This window comes from Micropterus salmoides, unplaced genomic scaffold (genome assembly GCF_014851395.1).
Source record: "Micropterus salmoides isolate LMB-PRFRI ecotype aquatic unplaced genomic scaffold, ASM1485139v1 Ms_hic_scaffold_1, whole genome shotgun sequence".
NCBI classification, from domain to species: domain Eukaryota; kingdom Metazoa; phylum Chordata; class Actinopteri; order Centrarchiformes; family Centrarchidae; genus Micropterus; species Micropterus salmoides.
Window position 1 is genome coordinate 46,596,954 of NW_024040040.1, and position 24,333 is coordinate 46,621,286.

The 24,333-nt window shown below is 41.1% G+C and overlaps 1 protein-coding gene across 10 annotated transcripts in view; it reads left to right on the plus strand.

Annotated features, from left to right (window-relative positions):
* The window catches only part of abi1a (abl-interactor 1a), a 47,694-nt gene that overhangs the window by 12,929 nt on the left and 10,432 nt on the right, over positions 1-24,333 (plus strand). For 6 of the 10 annotated variants that reach the window (XM_038731334.1, XM_038731349.1, XM_038731375.1 and 3 more), the window contains exons 3-6: positions 14,217-14,393; positions 17,939-17,953; positions 18,608-18,711; positions 19,337-19,489. In XM_038731334.1, coding sequence (XP_038587262.1) covers positions 14,217-14,393; positions 17,939-17,953; positions 18,608-18,711; positions 19,337-19,489 — 449 coding nt within the window. The remainder of the gene's footprint in view (positions 1-14,216; positions 14,394-17,938; positions 17,954-18,607; positions 18,712-19,336; positions 19,490-24,333) is intronic. The other 4 variants (XM_038731341.1, XM_038731367.1, XM_038731412.1 and 1 more) reach the window with 1 other exon arrangement.

The window sequence follows — 24,333 nt, forward strand, 5'->3', positions numbered from 1 at the left end:
TAAACAAAGCAAAAAAAACAAAACAACACGGCTGTTTTATGGCAATATAAGATTTTATATATTTTTTGCTTTGTCGGGTATTTACAAACCAAAAACAGCCCTTCCTTCTGGCTGCTGTATCAATAACACTTTCTCATATCGTGTTCATTACTGTGATATAAACATATGATCTAGGACTTTATCCGTATGGCTCACCTCTACAACCTCTACCGAGTTTTTAACCTTTTTCTTTCTAAAGCATAAGGCTTCTGCCATGTGCAGGTAAATCTAGCCTCTCATCCAATGAAGGCATTAAGAGCTCAGACAAATCAAACAAAGAGCTCCAGCCATGTGGCATCTCGTAGATTAGAGGTCTGAGGCATTCACGAAACCTGGAACAATTACAACACACTCATCTGAACATATAAAATATTTGTTAAAAATGAGAAGCTGGTTATTCGTTTATGCTGTAAGCGAGTGATCAATGTGGAGTGGAAGTTCCTTTTGGTTTTGTCTTTTCCATGTCCGTTATCTGTGTTTTTCCTCTGAGAGAGCTTTGAGTGCCAGAAATTCTTTCAGGATACAATGAAGGTCAGATTTTCAGTCTAATGGAGGGAAAGAGGACTTGTGAGACTCGAGGGCTTGAGAGAGAGAGAGATCCGGCAAATCAGAGCGAAGGCAGACGGAAATGGAAGATGGACGATGACAAGCAAAGAAAGAGACCAGAAGAAAGGCATATTTACACTCCTTCAGGTTTTGAGTCAATATCCTGACAAATAGCATTCAGCCAAACACCATGGTCACAGTGACACCACTGCCTGCCTCGGTCTGCATGACAACCTCCTGGGCCACGTCGGAAAAGCATTTAAAGGACAGTTAGACGTGGTACTTCAGATCAGCAAAGAAAGCCATTGCCATACGGTAAACTCCAGGCTTAGCTTACATTGTTTGACTTCTGTCTCCATTGCGAGCACTCATCACTGTCTCTTGTCTTGTGCATGGGAAATTCCATCCTCCCTACGCTATAAATATCCCCATGCTTGTGTACTTTCTGTAGCCATGGTGAAGATGGTGTCACGTTTGGTTAGCTGACGGTCAGTAAAGTGTCTTCCTCTTCTTTTGGGTTTCTTGTTGTTTTCAAAAAATGGAGCAAAAAATTCAAACTACAAACTAATTTTCTTCCAGCTGATTATTGTTGTAGCTACAAGAATAACAGGGACAAGTTAATTTGCTTGTCCCTGAGAAATGTGAATGAATTAGCAGCTTTTACCTTGAAAAACGCAGAATGTCTGACGTGCATTCACATCATCTTCATCTATGTGTAGTTGTTTTTATGGATAAGCAAGAGGAGAAGTCCGAATGTGTTTGCTGTAATGAAGCGTGGCTCTGTTTTAACAATATAGAGGCAGTGCTGGGAGCTCTGCAGGCTGTGGGTGTGTTTTATTGCTCTCCACTGTCCGGTTCAGAGGTGGATCATTATCGTGTTGCACTCGCTTCTCATGGTTATGAGATTAGCGGCGGCCCTTCGAGGCCGGTGTTGCATTCTGCTGAATGTGTAATGGAGGGGAAGTCCTGTAGCTCGCAGAGTGTATGTTGTTTTGACAGTGGAAAGTCGAGGAAAGGAAGTTTTCTCAGGTGGCTACCACTGAAACATGACTGCCTACTGGTGCATAATTCTTTTATCCTCGATGCACCAATAATCAGAATCTACTAGGCTATACAGTCATCTTTCCACAGTCGTTCCATTAATCACTTTGTTCAGTGTCTGTGCCCATCCATGCCCTCCTAATGTAGCTCCCTTACATTAACGTGTCAGTCAGTGTGTGGTGAGACGTTGCCTGGCGGCAGGGCCATTTCCTCTGGTCCACCCACAGTTACAAGAGGTCAGGGTGTGTCGGGTTAGCGGCGGCATCTCTTCAACTGGTACTGATGCATCCTTCTGAGTTGGATACCAAGTTTATTGAACTTTACTGTACTGTAATACAGCATATCTTGTATTTTGCTTGTGCTGGGAGGCAAGACTGACATTGGCTGCTGGCTATTGTTAAATGGGTATAAAAAAGGAACAAATAAGATTCACAATTTGGTCCAATGTAAGTCATGAGAGCAATGTTTTAAACATCTTTTAGCAATAAAATGCTAGATAGAAAAAGCTGCATCTGGCACGCTTCTGGGATGCGCTGCGTCTGATGGACTCCCAAGCATTGACGAGAATGGGTGCGACATATGCAGATTCGCTGTCTTTGCTGTCTACTCTGGACTGTAGCAGCAGGAGGGTGCGCGCGCAGCCAAATCGCCCCCTTTGCTGTAAGTTAAGGAAGAGTTTGATTTGATATGTAGCAGAATTTTCCATGAGTGGAGCACACGTTTTAAACGGCGATATCGTGATCAATATTTGATTAATTGTGTGTGTGCGCGTTTGTGTTGACAGATGTTTGTGTGTGTCAGCCCCCTCCACCGTTCACAAACCCAAAAGAGTCTTTCTGCACTACAGAGGCGGAAGAGCATGATGGGGAAAATAGAGGAGCTCGCGGGGCTTCCACCTTGTGCTGCGTGTGAAGTGGCTGCTAAGAGCCTGTGAACAGGGAGCGCTTTGTCTCTCCAGCGGAATAAAAAGCCTCACATTGAAAACCTCTCTGTGATACCCCGAAAAGAGAGGGAGAACAGCCTACATTCATGCTGCAGCTCCTGTGTCCTGATTATGCCCCCCCCCCCCCCTTACACAGATCTGAAGTAGAGCTGGGCGATATGGCCAAAAATGTTATCACGATATAAAACGTCATATTATTTGATATCAATAATTATCGCAGTAAATGTCAAATCAATATTTCTTTTGAGTTTAAAGGCAGATTTTTGCTCCCGAGCGAAAGTTGAGAGAAGAGAAACCAGATGGTTAATTGTGGTTTTAAACTTTTCTTTATGGTCAGAAGGTGACAAACACTTGATGCCAAACAGTGGATCACTTCACAAAGGTAGAACGTTCAAAACTTTTACAACTTTTTATTTAATTATGATAAAATATTTTTTCAACAATACGCAACAATATGCATTTTCAGTCCCCTTCCTCAACAAAATTGATTCAATTGAAAAATTGCTCATTTGTTTGTTCAAATTAATTAAATCAAACATTCATTGAACATTTGTTATTTTGTTATTGAGGAAAATTATATTGCGATAATTATCATTGTTTTATTGCCCAGTTTAATGGAGTTGCTTTTTCCCTGAATCTGATCTGCAACAAGTACAGTAGTGATGCACATGTAAATATCTGCCACATTGTTCTTTCTCTACACATAGTTTTATTAGATTCTTTTACTCCTCGTACGTGTAAAATACTACTTGGCAATAATGCTCTTTCAGATTCGGATGCTGATACTATAGTTGCTTTATAATATTGAACCCAGAAGCAGGTAGCTACACGAGACTTGTATTTGGAAGTTTAAATCTGAAATTGTCATTGTTAAACTAAAAGGAATTCAGAAGGGACAAGATTGGGTGCAACAAAATAAAATATTCAGAGTTCAGTTTAGTACGATACGCAGTACAGGCCAGGGGTCACTGTTTGATATGTTCGTGCAATTTTTAACAAACCTGAAATGAAAACGGACTGAGAAAGTACATGTTTTCCTTTTAAAAGAATAAAAGTCAGGCTGCAACAAACAATTATTAGCAACTTTTTCAGCTCTAGAATTCATATTTGTCACCTCCAATTGTGCCCTGATATACTGTCAAATCCTTAGCTCATGTTTGTGTTTCTGTGATACGAACACAAAACAAAGAGATGATCATTGCTGAAGAATTGAGCATGAAGACCTATGACCTGAAAATAGTTGGTTTCACACCTGCTAAAACCCACATACATACTGAGCTATGGATGTGGGTTTGATGTTTTGCATGCATGTGATTTTTTTTTTTAGCCCTCTTTAGAAAATGACCTCAATTCTTAGTAACTTCTATGAAATTTTCTTTTCAAACATCATTGGCAAGAACAAATGAACAGTTTTTACATATCCCTCTCATGGCAGCATGTCATGGAGGAAATGGTGAGTCAGTCTTTTGTGGGGGGGAAACTCCTGTTACCAAGACCTTGTTTTGGGAGTCATTGCAAGACAATAGAACATCATTAAAATACTACAGAAATTAAAAAAAAGTTTCTAAAAATTAAACGCCATATTGATCCTATGATTCTACAGTTATACCACAAATTGAATGCTCAGTGTTAATTAATCAAGTGTGAATTTGAGTGTGCTTATCTAAAAGAGCAGGTGACAATGTGGTGATAAACCAACTGATGAATTTATAGATGTGGTTGTAGAAAATACATCTAACTACTTGCTATTTTGCCAGTGCAGCTGCATTTCACAATGATGTAAATCGCTTGCACTTTTTAGAGCTGGCCAGTGTGCCGACTGAACCCAGCGACCACAGTGATGAAGCAGCACAACGGCAGGCTGGATGCAGAAAGCAGCTGACACACACACATCTACTGTGCTCTCCCAGTTTGTTCCCACAGCTGCGAGGTTCACTGATGTTTTTTACTACAGTGACATAGTAATCTTATCTGAGTGAGTCAGCCCGCATTTGTGTTCAGAGTAAGATTCGGTTTGCGTACATGATCTCGGCTTTGCACGCATTTGATTGTGTGGTACTTTTCATTCCAGTCCTCATTCTTTGGATGTACACTTGCACCGCCGTTTCACTCTGCTGCCTATGTGTGTGTGCAGTGCCATGATAAGAGCACACACACACAAAGACTTGGGGTTGCGTCTGTGTGCTGCAGTGCTGGCTTTTCAACCTCCTGTCGAGGAAGAATGGCACTCATCCAAACAGGAAATGAAGCCTTATAGGGGTCTGTGTGTGTGTGTGTGTGTGTGTGTGTGTGTGTGCGTGAGCGCGCTCTCCTTGTGTTTCCTGCTGATCCCACTGCTTGCCTGTGTATTTTGGTCTCTCTCCTGCCTCTCCTGGTGGTCTCTCCCGCTTGCATGGCTCTGAAATGTCAAGTTCCATGCAGCGGTTGTCTGTATTTTCTTTCTTCACTGTTACATATTTAAACTATTCTATATGCCTCTTTCTCTTTTCAGTGGATTATAGTGATTTGTGTATGTGTGTGGCATAATCTTTGTGTGGTCATTACCTCTGGGCAGTGGTTAATTAAAGGCAATGGGTCTGATATTGTAAGTTTGGATTCAGAGAGTGTCTCTAATGTTTTGCTTAGGAAATCCAGTAATCTACGAGTTCAAGGTAGCGCTGCAGTTAATGATTGTTTTTTTTATTATTGATTCATTTAACAATAATTTTTTCAATGAATCAACTAATTGATGGGTTTGCAAATGTAAAAAAATGTAGTAATAATGTGAAAATGCCATTAACAAGATGACATTTTCAAATGTGTTGTTTTGTCCGACCCACAGTCTGAAATCCAAAGGTAGTTGGATTAAAGTAATGTAAAACATACAAAATTACATTTGTGAGGCTTGAAACAGACGATATTTGCATGATTTAAAAACTGTAACGATTAATCGATTTAAGTGTTGTTGTTGTCCATCAACTAATTTATTGATCATTTCAGCTCTAATTCAGTTCCAAACCTCAAATAGAGAAGAAATGTAATATTGCTATGTAATTTATTTTGTTTTATTATTTCTTTAATTCTAATAATAGATGACTTGCAGTTATTTGGTTTTAGGACATAATAATGATAATTGTAAATTAAATCTCAGTTATTTGGAGTGCCTTGGTAGCTGATTGGTTACAGCACATGGCTGCACAGTCACCATTTAATCTTCACTTTTGAGAAGCTGCAACCAGTAAATGTCAGTTTTTACAAAATAAAATTGATCAATTGTCAAAATTGGTGTTTGTTTTATTAAATTCATTGAATCAGTTCAGGACTGACTACAACCCTTTAAGACGGTTGCTGCATCTTCCTCCTGGAAGCTGTGTGTTTCTGTGTGAGTTGTAACACCTTGAGGTGTGGCAGTTCATCATAGAGGTGATGATCTGAAGTGACTGACTTTGTTCAGTGAATCATAAGCCGCTATGCTCTGTGGTAACTTCTTCTCCTGCTCTTTTATCTCCACCCATTTCCTCTTCTTACTGCAGAGCATCATCATCATTATCAGTACATTCTTTCCCATTTGCAATTACAACTAATCATCACACCTCTATTCTGCAGTTCTTCCCCATGTAAGAATAATGCAGGCAATTAGGAAATACTTATTTCCCCTTATAGAAGACACAGCTGAGACCCATGACCTGAAAATAGCTGAGCTATTCTTTTATATTCAAATTTATTTATGAGGATAAACTCCTTGAGATGCACCATCTCGTTTTCGAGGGGGGACTTTAACTGTTTGTTATTCCTGTGGTTGTCTGGCTCTAAGTCTGGGCATCACATGCTGGCTCTTGGCTTGTATGTAAACTTCAGAGCTCAGTCAGAATGCTCTTTGGCCTCAGCCCAAAAGTTAGATTGGCGAAAGTCAGCCGAGGTGTTTCCATATGTGCTGCGTTAGCAAACAAAGCATCGACCTTGGCATGCTGTCCTGACTCTTTTTAACAGTTTTTTTTTTTTTTTTTCTCCACTGGGAGAGACCATTGCTGAGAGGTTTCACACTTCCAATCTTCACAACCTCCGCTTCTGGCTCCATCATACTGCACATGGGTTGTTAGATTTACCAGAGAAATCCAGTTTTTGAGGGATGTTTAACAAGAAGCTGCCAAACTGATAACTCCCTGTGGAGTGTTTGACCTCCCATTTTGGCTCTGAATGCAGATGAATGCTCAGACATTCTCTGTTTTGCACTAACTGCTCAGAGAAACAGGCTCACCGACGGGCCTTTGGACAACTGTTTAACTCAGCAGATGACAGGCTTCAGATGTGCTGGCTGTAATCACGCTGAGAAACAGGCCAGACAAAGAGGCATTTGCTCTGCTTCAACAGCCGTTTTGGCTCAGAGCTGGGGGAGTGTTGGATTGCGCTGCTCCTACAGATGAGGCTGGACACGGTGAAAGACAGAAGACTGAGAGCTGCAGCAGTCTAGAGAGTTAAGAAGCATGTGACCTGAAGGTTCAAATCTAGTACAAGTTGCTCTAGAACAGTGATTTCGGGGTTGGGTGCCCCAATGGGTCACAAGATCAGCCAAAAGGGTCATGAGATGATTGACAACAAAGAAAAAGAAAAAAAATTTAAAAGTAATTGAGAGAATATTTGCTGTGACTTATCAATCTTTACTTTCTCTTGTGACATACTGGATAGTTTAGCATTTTTCAAGCCACTAATATGTATTGGAATGTACAGCTGGGTATTGTTTAAAACATTGTAACGCTAATGCAAATACGCTAGCTGAGAGATGAGTTTTGGTACCAGTACCAAAACAATATTTGTTTGACATTCTACTTTGATGTCTATGAACACATTTTTCTACTAAACAAAAGAAACCAAAACTTGTCCATTGTTTAAATGAAGAGTTTGGGAAATATGCATATTCACTTTGTAGCAAAGTATTAATTGAGACAATTTAAACCCTTCACATGTCTGTCATCCAGTTAGCATATATCTTGAAACAGGGGGAAACGGTTGGCCTGGCTCTTTCCAAAGGTAACAAAATCTGCCTACTAGCACCTCTAAAGCTCACTAATGAACAATTTCCATATTATTATTTAAATCCGTATTTGATTAAAGAAAAAGAAAAGTTAACAAGATTATGAATCTGACCAGGCAAACTGTACTTGACAGTTTTTGAAACTGAGTGGCACAAACACATTTTGGTTGGTACCAAAAAAGTATTGAGGTTTAATACCCAGCCTTTAGTTATACTCATAGTCCATTGACATATCCAACCTATCTAACCCATCAAAATGTTTCATTTAACTCTTGATTGGTAAAACATTGCCAGCATAGGCATTGCTTTGTTTTAAATGGTCAAAAAAAGGAAAAATACACTGCTAAAGAAGCATTTGGTGTCTGCCCTTAAAGTCCTTCACTCTAGACTCGCAATTTTTCCCTTAGATTTAAAATTCAGTTAAAGCAGAACTGCAGTGTAACCAAGGCAAGGCAAAGATGCCAATTTCTCCTCCAACAAGAGTCTCAATACACATTGATGCAACAAAACCACAAGACATCTCAATGATGCAGCTGAATGCTCACATTTCCAAGCTCTATACGCGTCAGTGTTTCCAAATTCCACGAAAGCAACTGGACCCTTTTCTAAAGAGGGTATTTCAGGAAATGTTGGAAATAACTGTAGTAGAAGCCGATCAGGCAGGTTCAGAGAGAAAGTGGGCGCAGCAGAAAAAACACACTCCAGCATAAAATACTATACTAATGCCATAAACTCCTGGAACACACTGAGCTTCACAAATTGTGCTCATCCGCTCTCAGGGGTGAACATGGGTAATAGTGTGAGCGTAAAGCAGGGCTTTGCCGAGAAAGAACATTTGGGCTCAGCCAGCGTTCCCCTGGAAGAGTTAGAAGAGGAGATGTTCATGCCCCCATCAGGCTGTCTTCACCTGTTAGCTGCTCCGGCCATTGTGAGAAATCCTCTTGTACAGTAAGCCTGTAATATAGGTTCAAATGTGTCTAACAGACGTGTACTTCATAGTTATTATCTCCTCGTAATCCCACAGAACAAGGATTTCCAATTCCTGGACTGAAAAGACGAGCTTAGCAAGTGTCATTTCTTATTTCATAATGATGTGTAGTTCTGGTTTATGTTATTACACACCAGTAAAAATAGTCCATGTCCTAATGTTCTTGGACAGCGTACCATGGGAACGTATTTTTCTGTGTGCGTGTGTGAGAGAGTGTTTGGTTTCTCAGACGAGCCGGAAGACTATGCCCTGCTGCCAGTTTGCTGATACTTTCTTTTTTTTTTTTTTCAAGTCTTATAATCATCTGCAGTCGAACTCTATCATTAACCATTGGCACATTTGTTTGGTCTGGCTAGCCACACATGCACACTGAGACATTGGTATGTAGGGTGTGTTTGTCTAGTAGCAAGCTTTTCCCCATGTAGTGTGTAAGCTCTCTGCTACACCTACTCTACATGCTGTGCAGCCTTTTTGTTTGTCTGTGCATTTGTGCATAGCTGGCATTTTATTGAGGATATCATCCTGCGGCCAGTCTGCCAAATCGCTGAAAAGGCTGTTTTTTTACTTTTACTTTTTTTACTGAAGTGAAACCAACTGTCTCAATTCCATACCAAAGTCCACAGACTTTTTTTTTTTTTTTTTTTTTTCCCCCCTTTCTGATCTCTTCCTACCTCACCCTCCAAAACGGTATGCGTTTGTCTGGTAGGAAGTTGCATTTGCGTAAGGCTGCAAAATTCCATTCCTGGTCTTTTGATTGGCTGCACCACTGGACTGAAAGATTAATGCTCTGTTTGCTGATGTTGTGTGGATGTATTCTGTCAATGTGTGACCCGTTTCCCCAAATACTCGAGCCCTACTTGAGCCCACCCCCACCCCCCCCCAATCTGAGCAGTATAAATCCGAAGTAGCGGGAGAGACTGGGTCAAAGAAGTTTCCTCTGTGAGGAATCTAGTATTACAGTTTCAGATTTATCAGTCAAGTTTGAAAAGGTGCTGCGTACTTTTAAAAATTTTGTAAATGAAAATAAATCAAAGCACCTGTACTCTAATCTCCATTGCACACACCTTGTAATCAAACAGGAGACATACCAAACACACAGAACAAATACAATGGAGGACGAGTCATTATTAACACACCTGTGGTGATAGAAGACTAACAGGAATTACAAATTGTATGTGTCATTTAATAAAGATATGTTCTCCTTTTACCTGTCTCATACCTTTTTACATATCTTTTAATGTTTGACAGAAAATAAGAATACGACCATAGACATACATAGAACATCACCCAGAGAAACATAACATACAAGTAGGGGTGGGCAGTTTGGAAGAAATCCATTATCAATGGCATGTGTAATTTATACACACTATATACTGGTTAATAAATAGCATAACCCGACTGGAAGGTCTGTGAAATCCAGCAAGTAAAACACCAGACAAAGGAATGAGAAGTACGTTCTTGTCAATGCCCAAATAAAAAGTAAAACAAATGCAGTTACGGTACATAAAAGGAGTGAGCCACAGCAGAATGACCTAAAAACATGAAGTGCTAAAGCGACATTTAACAGGATATTTAGTCAACCTAGGAAATGACTACAAAATCATTACTTATTATTGCTTTACTTTCCTATCAAAGTCATCATTAAGTCCCCTAGGTTGTAAAGAGTCCAGTTTATGGATCCTGAAGTTCCCTTTTTCGTTCAGAATGCCCCCCTATGTCTCTGGTTTTCAAAAAGCGGATCACAGGTTCATAAACACGTCAGGGTTTCGTTGAGCGACACGCGGTCACGTCATTACATTCCTGGGTGTTGAAGTTCAATCTTTTAAAATAGCTGACCCTTTGTCCCCTTTGGCGATGCAAGCTTTCCAAGTGCAGCAGCAACCAATATGGCACCAATCTGGATCAAAAATAAATAAATCACAAATATTTAGGCACTTGTTGCTACTAACAACACAACAAGAACCTTTAATCGTGGCAACCACTGCGCTGACTCACTCGTATCCCAAAATGGGAAGAACTTTTCCAGTCCTAAGTGACCTCGACTGGATTTTTTTCTTTTCTGTCTGACTAAACGTGTAGATGACGATGATGGTGTTGGCAGAAGTTCCAATGTATGACCTCAAACTAGTCATATAGTTGGGTGACTCTTCTCTGGGTGTGGGAAGACTTGGGTGGAAGTAGAGGGATAGAGAAAAGACCAAACTTAAAGAATACCAGAAGAAGAACTTTGGGAGGAAGGAAGGAAGCGAAGAGTGGAAGACAATGGAGGCGATGGAGTAAAAGAAGCTGTTCAGAAAGAGAGAGGTGGGGGCCCTTAAATCCTCAAAGCCAAACACCAGAGCCAGAACTGCTCAGTGTTCTGGGAAGACACCCACAGGCCTCAAACATATGGGTGACAGTGGTTGAAAACACATGTGAATCATCCACCTTTCAGTTTGTCAAGATGTATTCACAGTTCAGTCTCGTTCCACCGAACAGATGGACCATTGGGATCAAGTGAACGCCTTTTAATGCCAGTTGAAAAGTCAGTAAAAGCAGTCGAGGGAAGAGACTGTGGAGAAAGTAGCTATTGCTCACATCGGTGCTCCCTGCTGGGTCAGTTGAAAGGGCTCAAGCCAGAATGCACGGTTCTACTTAGACCTTTGCTTTTTTGTCAGATCAATTTAACATCTTTTTAGGCGCTAGTCAATGGGTTAGAAAAGTGCTCTCGACAGGGTGCAACCGCCGGCTGTGAGAAAGTTTGCTAAAGGTGGTGGTTTTGAATTCACCCATCTGTCAACACTTGTATAACCTCGACCAGCGATGTTACAGCAGGGCTATTTTTTCTCTTCATACAGGAAGGACATGAACTCACCACTGCGCCTTCTCACTTCCCTCCATTGCCAGCTGCGATGATGTTTGTCCACACAATGTTCTCTGATAAGCAGAGTTATGTTCAGCCAAGACTATGCTTCCACAATGTAGCTAAAACATTTCAACGACAGCGCTCTTGTTTAGGAGTTTCTTTCAGTGGTTTTCCTCTTGAGTTTTGGCCGAAAGCTCCTTCCCCATGATATGTTTTGATAACAATGTCCTGTGACATTACAAAGTCTTTAGGAGAAGTCGGTGTCTTCTCCTCTACTCCGTCTGTGTGGGTCCATCAGAGCCAATCACGGTACCCCATCATCACTCCCCTGCAAATGGAAGCCAAAAAGACTGATTAGGTTTTGGCCCAGTTGTTTCCAGATGATGATGATTTATGACAGTTTTTTGGGCAGAATTTTGGGCATTATCTCTGAGCTGTGGAGTCAAGTTATTATCACAAGTCTTCTACAGTGTAGTGCTGCTAAAGTGGAATATTTGTACATTTGTTTGTTCGCCTCATTGGGAACACTTCAGTCACTGCAGTTTTAAATTAATAGCCTCATGTTCTGGCAGCAGAGCTCAGGTTAAAAAAGATGACTAGTCCATCCCTCTTTATTCACAAAAACACAACAGGGCGCATTGGAACAGAACGGATGTTTCCCCTTTTGTATGGGAAGTCTCTGTGGGAGCAATTATGTTTGAGCAACTTTGCTTGTTATAAAATATTGATTCCTCTTTTTTCTGTAATTTTGAACAATCCACTTTCTTACACCCTTGCACGTCTTGTAAGAAGTAAAATCTGCTTTGCATATGTTTTATTTTTTTATTTTTTTATAGATACTAGCGCTTGTCAGCTCTCGTGCCTATATCTCATTAATGTCACAGTTTAAAATTAGGCTGGATTTTGTCCAGAGATGTGAGCTTGACAGCACATAACTGTACTGCACTACATTTAAGTGTTGCTGATTGCCCTCCACTAAAGTGATACTTTAAGGCCGTGGTACAGTGCAGTATAAAGATTCAGAGCTCAGTCCAGCTCCAGATCCCCGTGGCATGAAAGGAATCCTCTGTTGGCGCTGGTCGCTGACTCCTTCCCCCCCTGTGAGAGACCATCGTTTTACTGGTCTGCCCTCAGCAGACATTGCGGCCTTTCATCTCTCAGTGAAGGGCAGCTGCTTGTGGAAATGCAGTGCTGTGTGATGGTGCTGAGATGTGTTGAAGATTTGATTGAAGTTGAATTGTCAACCATTTTGATGATCGTTTATCAAAGAAATATTTCAAACATTTGGTTCAAGCTCCTCAGATGTGAGGATTTGCTGCTTTTATTAGTTGTGAATTGAATATCTCTGGGTGTGGGATTGTTGGTCAGCCATAGCAAGCGATTTAAAGACATCCCCTTGGGCTTCAGGAAATTGTGATGGGAATATTTCACAATTTTCTGACATTTTACAGACCAAATGATTTAACAATTTATTGAGGGGGGGAAAAAATCTGATCAATCCTTAATGAAAGTAATTGTTAGTTGTAAAGCTAGAGTGATAGTCAGGCCAATATATTGACTGGTGTTAGCTTGTTGCAGATATATTGGTATCGATATGTTGGCTGATGAATAACAAGAAAGTACAGAAATGCTAAACTAGGTTTGAGGTCATTTAGGATCTCACCATTATGTAGTTCGTCCACTAGAAAACACTGACTGATTTTACACTGTAAAATGTCCCACTCAGTATGTAGCTTGGTCACAATTTTAGAAAAACAAACAAATCTAAGGGACATTAAAATTCAGTATAAGTTAGGTTATAGATAGTTGCAGCCAGAGATTGTTTGGAAATTCAAGTAATGGTAACAAAGAGGATCTACTCCAGGGCATCCCCCTCTTGCCTTGGCTGTCTAGTGATTAAAGCTGCACTAGGTAATATTTTGTGGAATAATACACTTACCACAGGGCCAGTGACAAATACACTCAAGTTTGTTTAACATCTATTGAACAATTTGCCCAAATCAGGTGCTACATGAAACTTTGAGAAATCCAGATTCAGAAACTTAAGATCCACTGTCTCATTCATATTCCTGCAGGGTATTAAAAAAAGGTAGCATGATTTCAGAGTTCAGGTTTCCAATAAGTTATTTTAGTCATTTGGAGCCAAGGTTTCCTAATGCATCTTTAAAGTAATTCGCTTTGATAAAAGGGACTGGGTAATTAATCGAACATTGGTCCAGTTTCAGCAGGAAAACGGTCTTTGTCTCCAGGAGCATGAATAATGCATCACAATTTGGCCCTAGCATTTTGCAAAAGGGAGATGAAAGAGATGTTTTTCTGCTAATAGATCTGTGAGAATATGATTTAAATACACAATAGACTTGTGTATAATTGAAATGTGTTCTTTCAATTGCATCACTTCGGTTACATTTCTTCACTTTCAATTCTAAACAATCAATTTTTGATTTTACATTTTCACGTTTTTGTGTGTTTTGACCTTAAGAATTAAATTAATTAGTTACATCTGGATTCAGGGCCAGTAAACTCATTCCCATCAATTATCAAAGTCAGCAATGTTCATATAACATGCTTCGGTCATTATTTGGTTCGGGACCTCGTTTCTGCCGCAGTCGATTTTAATAATGTGCACAGGCTGTTGTAAAAAGATTATGGACCTCGTTGATGAAAAGCAAAGCCTCATGATTTAATTAAACCTTCTCAAGCTGCTGTATGACAAGCTCATTCAATCCCAGAGCTCCCTGTTGAACTGCGTGTCTCTGTGTTTCCACTGTGGCATCAATCACATCCCCTCTGTCATTTACAGACGGTGGACATCCATAAAGAGAAGGTTGCCAGGCGGGAGATCGGGATCCTGACCACCAACAAGAACACATCCAGGACACATAAGATCATAGCGCCAGCTAATGTGGAGCGGCCAGTCAGGTACATCAGGAAGCCCATTGACTACACTGTACTGGACGACGTCGGCCATGGCGTTAAGGTAAGCAGACTTTTTTTTGTTGTGCTTTTTTTTTTTTTATTGTGTGTGTATTTTTCTCTGCTTTATAACTGTTCCCCAATGAGATTTCTCTACACTCAGTCCATTAGTTTATCTCTGGTTCTGTTCCTCAACTTTCTTGTTCTACTATATCAAATCTCCCCCCCCCCCCTTCTTGCCAGAGGTATTCCTTTCTCCCTCCTTCTCTTCTTTCTCCCACTTTGACTCGTTTTCTCGCTCCGTCTCTTGTGCTTTCTCTTTCATCTTCAGAAAGCACCCCTTGTGACCCTACAGGAATATGTTTCAGCGTGGGTTGGTGGGAACGGGTTGGGGGTGGAGATGAACTAAAAAAGATTACATCATTCAGCTTTCAGAAAACAGCTCTATTCATGGTGCGTTGTGGAAATGGCGAGCGGAGACACATTTGTGAGCCGTTTTTAAAGGCACTTAAGCCCCTACCGCCCGCCTAATCTCGTTCTCCAGTTTCTGTAAACCTTTGCAGAGTAATGATGTTGTGAAAATAAACTAGTAATCTAATTGTAACATCAGTACAGTCAAAGTAGAAACACTGATGATCCATACAGTGGTGGTAATGACGGCATTTCCTGATGGCCGCAGGCATTTTTGCGATCTCCACCCCCCCGACCCATCAATCAGCCAATCCATTGCAGCTGTCAGACAGATTGGATTAGAGGCCCGCCATTATCGTCCTGTAGTGTTGGAGGCATTGATAAGATAGGATAAAAGCCATTGTGTCACTCTCAATTTACTATGCAGGGAATTACACTGGACTTCTCCGTCATGGTGGAAGGTTGTGATGGCTAATGGGGAGTGAAGCCTTTTTTATTTGGGTGTGTTTCTCAAGACCGGGACCAAGTTTTCACCAAGTCTTCTGAACATTTTGTACAGACCTATAACTCCCAGCAAGAAAGTGAATACGAGTATTTCACAAAGTAACTATTGTTTTTATCATAAGATAGTATTTCCGAATGGTATTTCTGCATATCAATTTAATATTACAGCTTAAGTTTTTAGATTCACTTAGATAATTAGATGTCACTGAGGGTGCACATTTTGAAAAGTAGTAGTGTTTTAACCAGAATTTATAGAGACCTGAATGTGGGCACATTCATTAAATCAACAGATCATATTGTTGTAAAGACAATAAATAGCAGCTACTCTGGAACCTCTGATCTGCTTCATCAGCAGTTGTCATGATATTGTGGATGTTCAAATGTTCTTTTATTTTCTAAAAAAAAAAAAGGAAATCTACAATTTCATAACAAAAGGGCAAACCCCATGTACTGATGAAGATCATGTGATATGATTAAAAGCTCCCGAACAGTTAGTAAGTTGACTTTGAGGTTAAATTGGTTTGTCGACTGCTGTTTCCAAGGTCAAAAACCAAATGTGCAAAGTAATATTCATACTTTTTAAAATTACAATACATTTTCTATAATCACAGGGAAGAAAGCAAGCAAAGTCACAGTGAGGTCTAATGTGAATCATCCACGGTTCTGACTCTGCTGTGTAAGATTAAATCGAAGAGTTGCTCAAAATTAGGATAGCATGACATGATTGCACAATAGCGTCAAATGACTAAAACCGTCGTGCTTCATTGCTGCTTTGAGAGTGCATCTATTTTAAGAACATTACGTATTACTCTGGGCCTAATCTCAGTGGATTTTCTCTTTTTAAATGTCTATATCAATGTTGCATTTAGTAAGTGAATCCAATGGGGAACACACATACACCTGTACATGCGCTCCTACATCACTCGCATCATCTCATCTATGCATGTCACAGCCAAAGGAGCCAATCAATACTCGACATCAATACTCCATATTAATTCATATTGTATCCCCTGATGGCTGCTGTCAAATGCCAGGCTCGTATAGAATATCTATAGCCATGGTTTACTTACAGACCAAAATCAATACTTTAATAGGAGTTTAAATCATGTATATTGCCTCCAGTTAAATCTGAAACTCACTACATCTGCCTGAGTGTTTGCACTGGCCTAAATGTTGAATTGGTTTTACGGACTCACACAGCGTTTGTATTATTAAACACCAAGGCATGAGATGAAATACAGAGAAGAAACATCATGTAGCGTTTATATACATTATTGAATAGTAGAGGTTCTCCAATCCAAAGGAGAGACAAAAAGAAAAAAGAAGGTGAAATGAATGTAGTAGATGATCAGATTCTTCTGAACGCAGCAGCGTCATATCAATAATAAGCAGGGTGGTGGTGGGGCAGTGGATGCATGCCTTCGGTGTGAGAGACCCAGGTTCAACTCCCCACTGGGACACATCCACCAGCAAGACGCTTAACGGGGGGGGGGGTCAGTGTCAGTATCTAGTGTGACCATCATTTGCCTCACGCAGTGCAACACATGAGTTCAGCTCATGATGAATGGGGGCAAAAACAAAAGTGTGGCGCTTATAATTTTGTTCAGTGTAGATGCATTTTAGCACTAACTGCTATCGGCGCTAACTGACCTGACAGACTCGCCCAGTTTTGAGACACTGCATTGCTCTAGATTTTCACCCAGGCTCGACATGCTAAGCCTTTTTTTTGGCTTGATAGTGACCTTAATCTGAACCTGTCTGTTCATAATTTAACTTTGATGTTACTAAAGCATTTCCACGCTGACTCTCTGGTTTGTGCCGCAACACAGAGATACAGCATTGGCCATAAAGATAAGGGAAGGCAGTGGTAGGCCTTGGCATTTCTAGCATGACCTAGATTGTAAATTGAATCTCGTCTAGCTCTGATAACCCGGGAGAGTGAAATTTACCATTCACAGCTGCACTGAACGTGTTTGCTGTTTTAAAAGAGGCAGACATCACTTCATACTGACCTAAACCATGAATTTGCTGTTGGTTTCATTTTCTCTCCTGGTGGCCTTGTGGTTTTGTGATGCTACAATGCTTTCTGCAAAGGCCACTGGGGAAGCTGCATTATAGATGAGCCACTTGACTCTGTAGTTGTCCAACCCCACTGCTATTTTGGCTTCATATTTTCTTTGATATTGGGCCACACAAGTACAGAGGTCGTTTGTATCATTGCCATGCAGTTTTTGACGTACAAAGATACATTTTCAGGTATTATGCTCATTTTTCCTCATAGTTTAAGGGTCTTTAGACACACTGGGGACTCATTTATATTGAAAAGAATTGAAAACATAATTTACATCATATGGGACCTTTTAACACCCTGTTAAGATACAACTTTTTTCACGTGTGCACAATAGCTGTGCCATTAGATCCCTGGGATTTCCTTCCACTCTGACTGTACTGGGTGTGGTGCTGTAGGTCTAAGTAGAGACAGCACCAGCCACAGTGTTTTTTTCTGGTACTATGACTTGTAACTGCCGACCTACCCAGGTCTTACTAAATGTTTGCTCTGTGTAAATACAGCAAGGAATCATTTTTCTCCTGCTCGCTTGTACTTTGACTTCTACTGATTCGTTTAGACATGGCTATTTTGACATGCCTTCTTTCTCTCTCTTCTGTTTTTTTTTAATCCTCCACCCACATAAGTGGCTAAAAGCCAAGGTAAGTCTGGTTTGTCACATGACCTATTTTACTATAATGCATTATTGGTAGAGTCGTCCAACTCCCTTTTACAGCAAACTCCTATAGATGTGGTTTATGTTGTAATCTCCCATGTTATTCCCATTAACCAACTTGTAATATAGTCCTCTTAGCCCAGCACACACAGTCTGAGGCTCTGTAACACCCTCCCTGTCAGTTTACCAAATCTGTTGTCATTTACTTTACATGTCATGTAGTTGTCCATAAATCCTTATAGGCTTCCCAGAGAAAGCATATACTATGTATCGTTAAGTATGTGAAATTTGCAATGCTGCAAATCCAGATGTTGCTAAATTCTGAGCTTTAGTTATTTAGCTTTTTGGAAGTTACATGTTTGTTAAGACGTGTGTTTTGTAAGAAGACTAGCTGAAACAACACAGAGATTTCAAACCTGCAATCAGCAGCAAACACCCTGTGCCTGAGTTAAACACATGCTGGGTTACATAACCCCTTCAAATATCACCAGCTGAAATGTATACATCTATGCTGTTGAGTCTTCATCTGGGAAGCCTATAGATTAGGATTTTTGTCACACAAGTAGTAATCACTCACAGCGCCCGCAGTCATTTGTTTGTTAAATAAAAGTCATTGGTTTTTTTTTTCTTCCGACCACAGCAACATGGAAACAATCAGTCAATCAGAGGAGGAACACTATCGAGGACCAATCCGCCCACGCAGAAGCCGCCGAGCCCTCCCATGTCAGGGCGTGGCACGATCGGGTATGATTTCCATTTTAGAAACCATGAAGGGAAGACTAATCCTCTAATTATCAAACGAATGAACAAAACAGAACTCTTTCAGGGGTGATTAAAGAACATGCAGTTAAAGAACACTTCTTTTTTTTGTCTCTTTTTGGGGGCATTTTTGCTTTTTTAATGAATAAATGTGACATGAAGAGTAACATGAAATAACACAGTAATATAGTAGAATAAACAGCTAACAAGATGCCCCATGACATACATTTTTAAATCAAGTGTGGTCGTGATGGCTGCGTTTTGTGGTTTTGGCTCATATACATTACTTTTGTCATTTTAAATGTGTAAGTGAAGCCAGAGGAAAGAAAAAAAGAGAGGTCTGGGAGCTTGCCCGAACTTTATCTGTTAGTGTCAGACAGGTGTCATGCCCTGATGATGCAAGTCGTCCTCTGATGCACACCAGCAGTCAGCGACACTAATCAGATATTAATTCCAAGGGTAAACTTCCAGCCTTTAGCACCCAGCTGGGAAAACTGATAGGATTAACAACACTCCAGTGAAAACTGTCTTGCAGTTTTGATAGTAGGATTTGCACTGAATTATGACATTCATCATTATTTGCCTTTCGTTTCTTCTCATTTTGCTGCAGACGCAACACATCCTACAAGACCCTGGAGCCGGTGAAGCCGCCCACGGTGCCCAATGACTACATGACCAGCCCCGCCCGACTCGGCAGCCTGCACGGGCAGCAGCACAGCCCCGGACGCACTGCGTCGCTCAACCAGAGGCAGCGCACACACAGGTAGATAAAAAAACGAGGAGGCCTGACAGTCTGTCACACATGCTCAAGCTGATATACAGATACACATGCTCAGTTCTGATATCGACTATTTTGACAGTTGATTCATATTTATCAGGTTTGAGCTTCTCAAATGTGGTGATTAACTGCTTTTTACTGTTTTGTATCGTTGTAAATTAAATATCTTTTGGACTGTTGCTTGAGACAAACGAACAATTACAAGGTGCCATCCTTGTGAACTTTGAAGACAGCAGTAGATTACATCAAACATTTCATAGACTAAATGATTAATCGATTCTTCCGAAAAATTGCCAATAAATTGATGAAAATAATTACGTACAAGAAGACACTAATGAAGACGCAGAGAGATTTCCTTGTGGCGTCAGGCACACTGGGACATCATGACTTATACAGAATCATGATACACCAATGAGGACTTGATGTGTATGCATATAAACAGTTTCATGAAGAAACTTTAAGAGTACTAGGTTAAATAGTTTAAAGCAAATTAAACTTTAATGCTTTGCAGCTTCTCTTCTCCCCACTCTCTGACACACCCATACACACCAACACCTCGGCTTGTCCCACCTCTCTCTCCCATCCACACTATTCCGTTTTAGTTTACAAACGGAGAATTAAAACGAATGCGCTCTCCGTCCACACCAGCGTTTCCGCTGCATTTTGGAGTTGATCTCCATCTACATTAAAACGACTGAAAACGCACAGCTAGGACCCATTCAGGTGCACTCGGCATGCGCGTGCCAGTGTAAACATGAAGCAGATGGTCAATTCCATAGTTACAGAAGATTTGGTGAAAGAATAAATAAATGCACACTAAGCATCAGACCAGTTTTTTGTTTTGTTGTTGCATGAATCAGTAACAAGCTGGGACTGTTACTGAATGTAACACGGGAGTGTGGCGGCAGAAAACAGACTGGGAGTTGTTGCAAAGTAAACGGTGACATGCACGGTACAAGTGTAGGCAGATGAGTGTTATTTGCACGGTACAGAATATTTTAATAAAAATATGATGTCAAAAACCCGGTCAGCAGCTTTGTGTTTCTGCTATGCAAGACCCAATCAGAGTGCCGAGCGTGAGCGGCTGCGTCATCGTTTGTAAAGTCCTCCGTTTTGGCCCGTCTTCACTAAAACGCCCTCCGGAGTTTTGAAACGCAAAACGGGGTCGGCAGCGTTTCCAAACTTCTCTGTTTTAGGTCTTCGCTTTGCCGTTGTAGTTTGGACGGGAGGTGCAAACGTAGCAAAAGGTCTCCGTTTTAGTTCAAAAACGCAGTAGTGTGGATGGGGCCTAAATGTGCACTCAGTGTTTCAGTAATGTCTCCTCCATGCCAGGTGGTTCTAATCTCTTCATTTAGTTGAGCAGTTTAGAGCACTTTCGCACCTCTTCTTCCTCTCCGCTACACTAAATCCAGCATTTGTTTGACAAGGCCTGGAGGGTTTCTTACCGCGGCCTGAATCACTCTGATATTAATATCTGTGAAAGCCTATGATATAGAGTGCGTTTCAAAAAAAAAAAAAAAAAAAAAACTAAGTCAACTGCAGCACAGAAACCCTTGAACATGGCTCCCAAGGAGTGTTCAAATTTGAGTTACGAGTGAAAGAAGTCACCTCATTAGCTAAAAAGCCTGTTATGCTGACTGTGATGCTCGTAAATATTACATCACTTTTAATTCTCCCTACCCTCGCCCAACTTCTCGTGTATGTTTGCACAAAGCTGCTCATTCACACAGAACTTCCCCAGAGTTTCTTCTACTTTAACAATTAAAACCAAACTCCATGTCTTGTTGTAATTAGTGGCTTCAGATGCTTAAGGGCTGCGGAGCAACAACATTGCAAATGTGCAGATCTTTTGGCTGCTCAGCATCACTGTTACCGATCTGTGGTTTAAAGCCACCCTAATGTCGCTTTACCAAACTGACGCTGTCCTCAGAGTGGAGCTGTACCCGCCCTGCTTCAGCTACTTTTGCTGTGGCATCACTATTTGATTACAGAGGCTTGAAGTAGGCTGTGCTTATTCAGCTCATCCGTCTCTGCCATCCTTAACTGAGGTCTAAATTTAATATAGGCGTCTGCATGTTCCTGCTGTGTGTTCCCTGTTATTATCTAATATCTTTCTGCGGGAAAGATTATACTGTCCTATTGAGGTATCGTTTTAAGAAAACGTGCTTATTACAGTCACCATAGTATCCTGACTACTAGTATCCACATTAAAAGGCTGCATTTAAGATGGTTCAAAATGCAATAAATCCAGATAATCCAATGTGCCTTTCCCACTTTTTCAGAATTGTGCCAGCTACAACTACTATCCTTCCACTTTTGTCCATTTTAAACCAAATTGCAAAGTAATTAGGGGCTAAGGTTTTAAATAAGTTTTAAATATCTAAAACCTTGAACCGGCAAACACGCCTACGTCATTTGCTGGAGTGATGCCACCAATACTTTTTAATCATTTTAACCATAATTGTGAACCATCCTATATAACATCTGCAGGCTCAGTGCATTTGTTCTTGCAAGATGGCTGAATGTTAATTTACAAGTGGTCTTAAAATATTTTGCAATATAGTTGAATTAGGCGTAATTTATCTTGTATCTTGGCGTAACTTATCTTATGCCAAATCTTCAAGAAGCGCACCCCCCCCCCCCCCCCCCCATGTTAAAGCGCTTTAGGTCATTTATTACATTTACATTTATTCATTTAGCTTTTATCCAAAGTGACTTACATTTGCTATAGCAACTATGAGTCTTGCTCAGAGACACATTGGTGGATGTGTCACAGTGGGGAATTGAATCCGGGTCTCTTACTTATGCACATCTAAAGCCTCAGTAACTATTGTCAGTCTTTGTAAGCAAGGAACTTTCACTCTTTTTCATCTTTTAGATTATGCTCTGGGCTACTTATAAAAGATGTATGCCCACACACACACACACACACACACAGATAGATGCGTTGTTTTTGTTTGGTCTTTTTTCACTCGTATTTTACCGTTTCCTGTACCGCTATTTTCAGTTGAAACTTGCGCATGCAGAATCTAAAACGGTGGGTGTGCAGGGGCTCTCTGTGCTGCAGGTCAATGATCTTGCTTATGTCATATCCTATGATGTCACAATGCTTAAGCACATACTTTTTGCATATTGTTCTTAGTTTTTGTTCCCTTCACTGAGAACATTGTATTTTTCTTCATTTGGCTCCTGGGATTTTGGTCAGCTGTGAGCAAGTGAGCTGGAACTTCTCTAATGCGGCATTCAAACCAAATTTTCCCCTCGCGACACTTTCCTCGCTGCAAGTGTTCACACACAACGCGAGAAGGCGATTCTAACGCGATAACGTGAATAAGCACAACTTGCCATTACTACAGCTGTATGAACCCAAAGTAAACATTTTGCTGTGATTAAATGGCAATAAACGGATTAAACTGATGCCGAAATAACTACAACATGATGCAGATTTGTTAAACATATGAATTCATGCCTTGTCAGGTCTGTCAGCAAGACAGCAGGACAACAACTTCTTAAATGTTTGTTTTCTGAATGGAGTTTGGATCGATCAGGGCTATGCTATGGTAACTTGGTCAGAGTAAAGTACAATGATAGCTGGAATAAAGTTATAGACACATGTTTTCTGAACTCGGGTAGTTTAACGCTTTCTTTTCTCCAAGTAATGTCCAGTTTTGTCCGGTTTTTATATAAATATTAAGTCGTAGTCCGACAGAGCTAACGACGCCGACAACAACAACACTGGAACCGGATGTGCACGGAGGCTAGCTGCTGAGAAGCTCCATGGAGATAAATCAACGTTGTAATCCCAAAAACTTAAGTAAAAAACTAATTTAATAAAAGCAGTTTACTCCGAGCTCCTCCCGCGAGTAAACTGGGTCGTCGTTAGAGCATAATCCAGCCCGACTACAGGTGTTTATTTGTCCAAAGGTTGGAGCGCTGCTCCCTGCTCCTCTCCTCCAGGTTTAGCAGCTCTTCGTCGGCCAGCAGACTTTCAATCCCCCGCTCTCCCTGGCCCTCTCTACACATCGCTCTGAAGCCTTCGGTGACGTACGGATAATCGCAACACTTATAGGTTGTCGCGACTCAGCGTCACGCGACTTTCTCGCTTGAGTTGAAAATATTCGACTCACCCGAATTCCTTCGCGCCGCCCGACAGGAAGTTGCGGCTCAAGGCGTCTTTGCATTGACTTTGTATGTAAACTCACCGCCCCAAACGCTCGCCTCGCTTTTGGTCTAAAAAGCACCATAAAGCCCCGCTGCATGTCACAGACAGTTGCTTTATAAACAACTCTGCATTGAGTAGAGGCTGAATGAGCGAGGCAGGCAGGAAGGTGGAGCAGAAGAAATGGAGCCTAGTGCTTTTATTTCACAGCGAGTGAGTTGAAGCCATACAGTCTATGGTTGAAACAAAGCAAAAGCTGGGGAAGAGATAAATGGGTTAGCGAAGGAACGGGTGAGTTATAGAGGGATTAGAATGGATAAATGCAGAACATGCAGACGGGGGAGTGAAGTATGCCGTTCACTTCACAATATTGTTTAGCCTTTATTCCCGCAGACGCTTAGCTCCCACTGCCACCAACATCCTTCAGAGGGGTAACCCCCGCTGTCTGTGCCTGAAATGCCCCAGGGCTCAGCTGACACAGATCAGAGCGGAGAAAAGGGGGATGATGGGGAAAAGGAGATAAAGAGATGTGGGGGGAGGTGGGAGCGAGCCGGGGTTCAGAGGGATGGAAGAAATAAGAGGGGACTGGGGGTGAGGGGCGAGGGAGACGTATGGGGAATCATTTAACAGGCAAAGAGTTCGAGGGATGGTTAGGGGAGAGAGGTAGGGA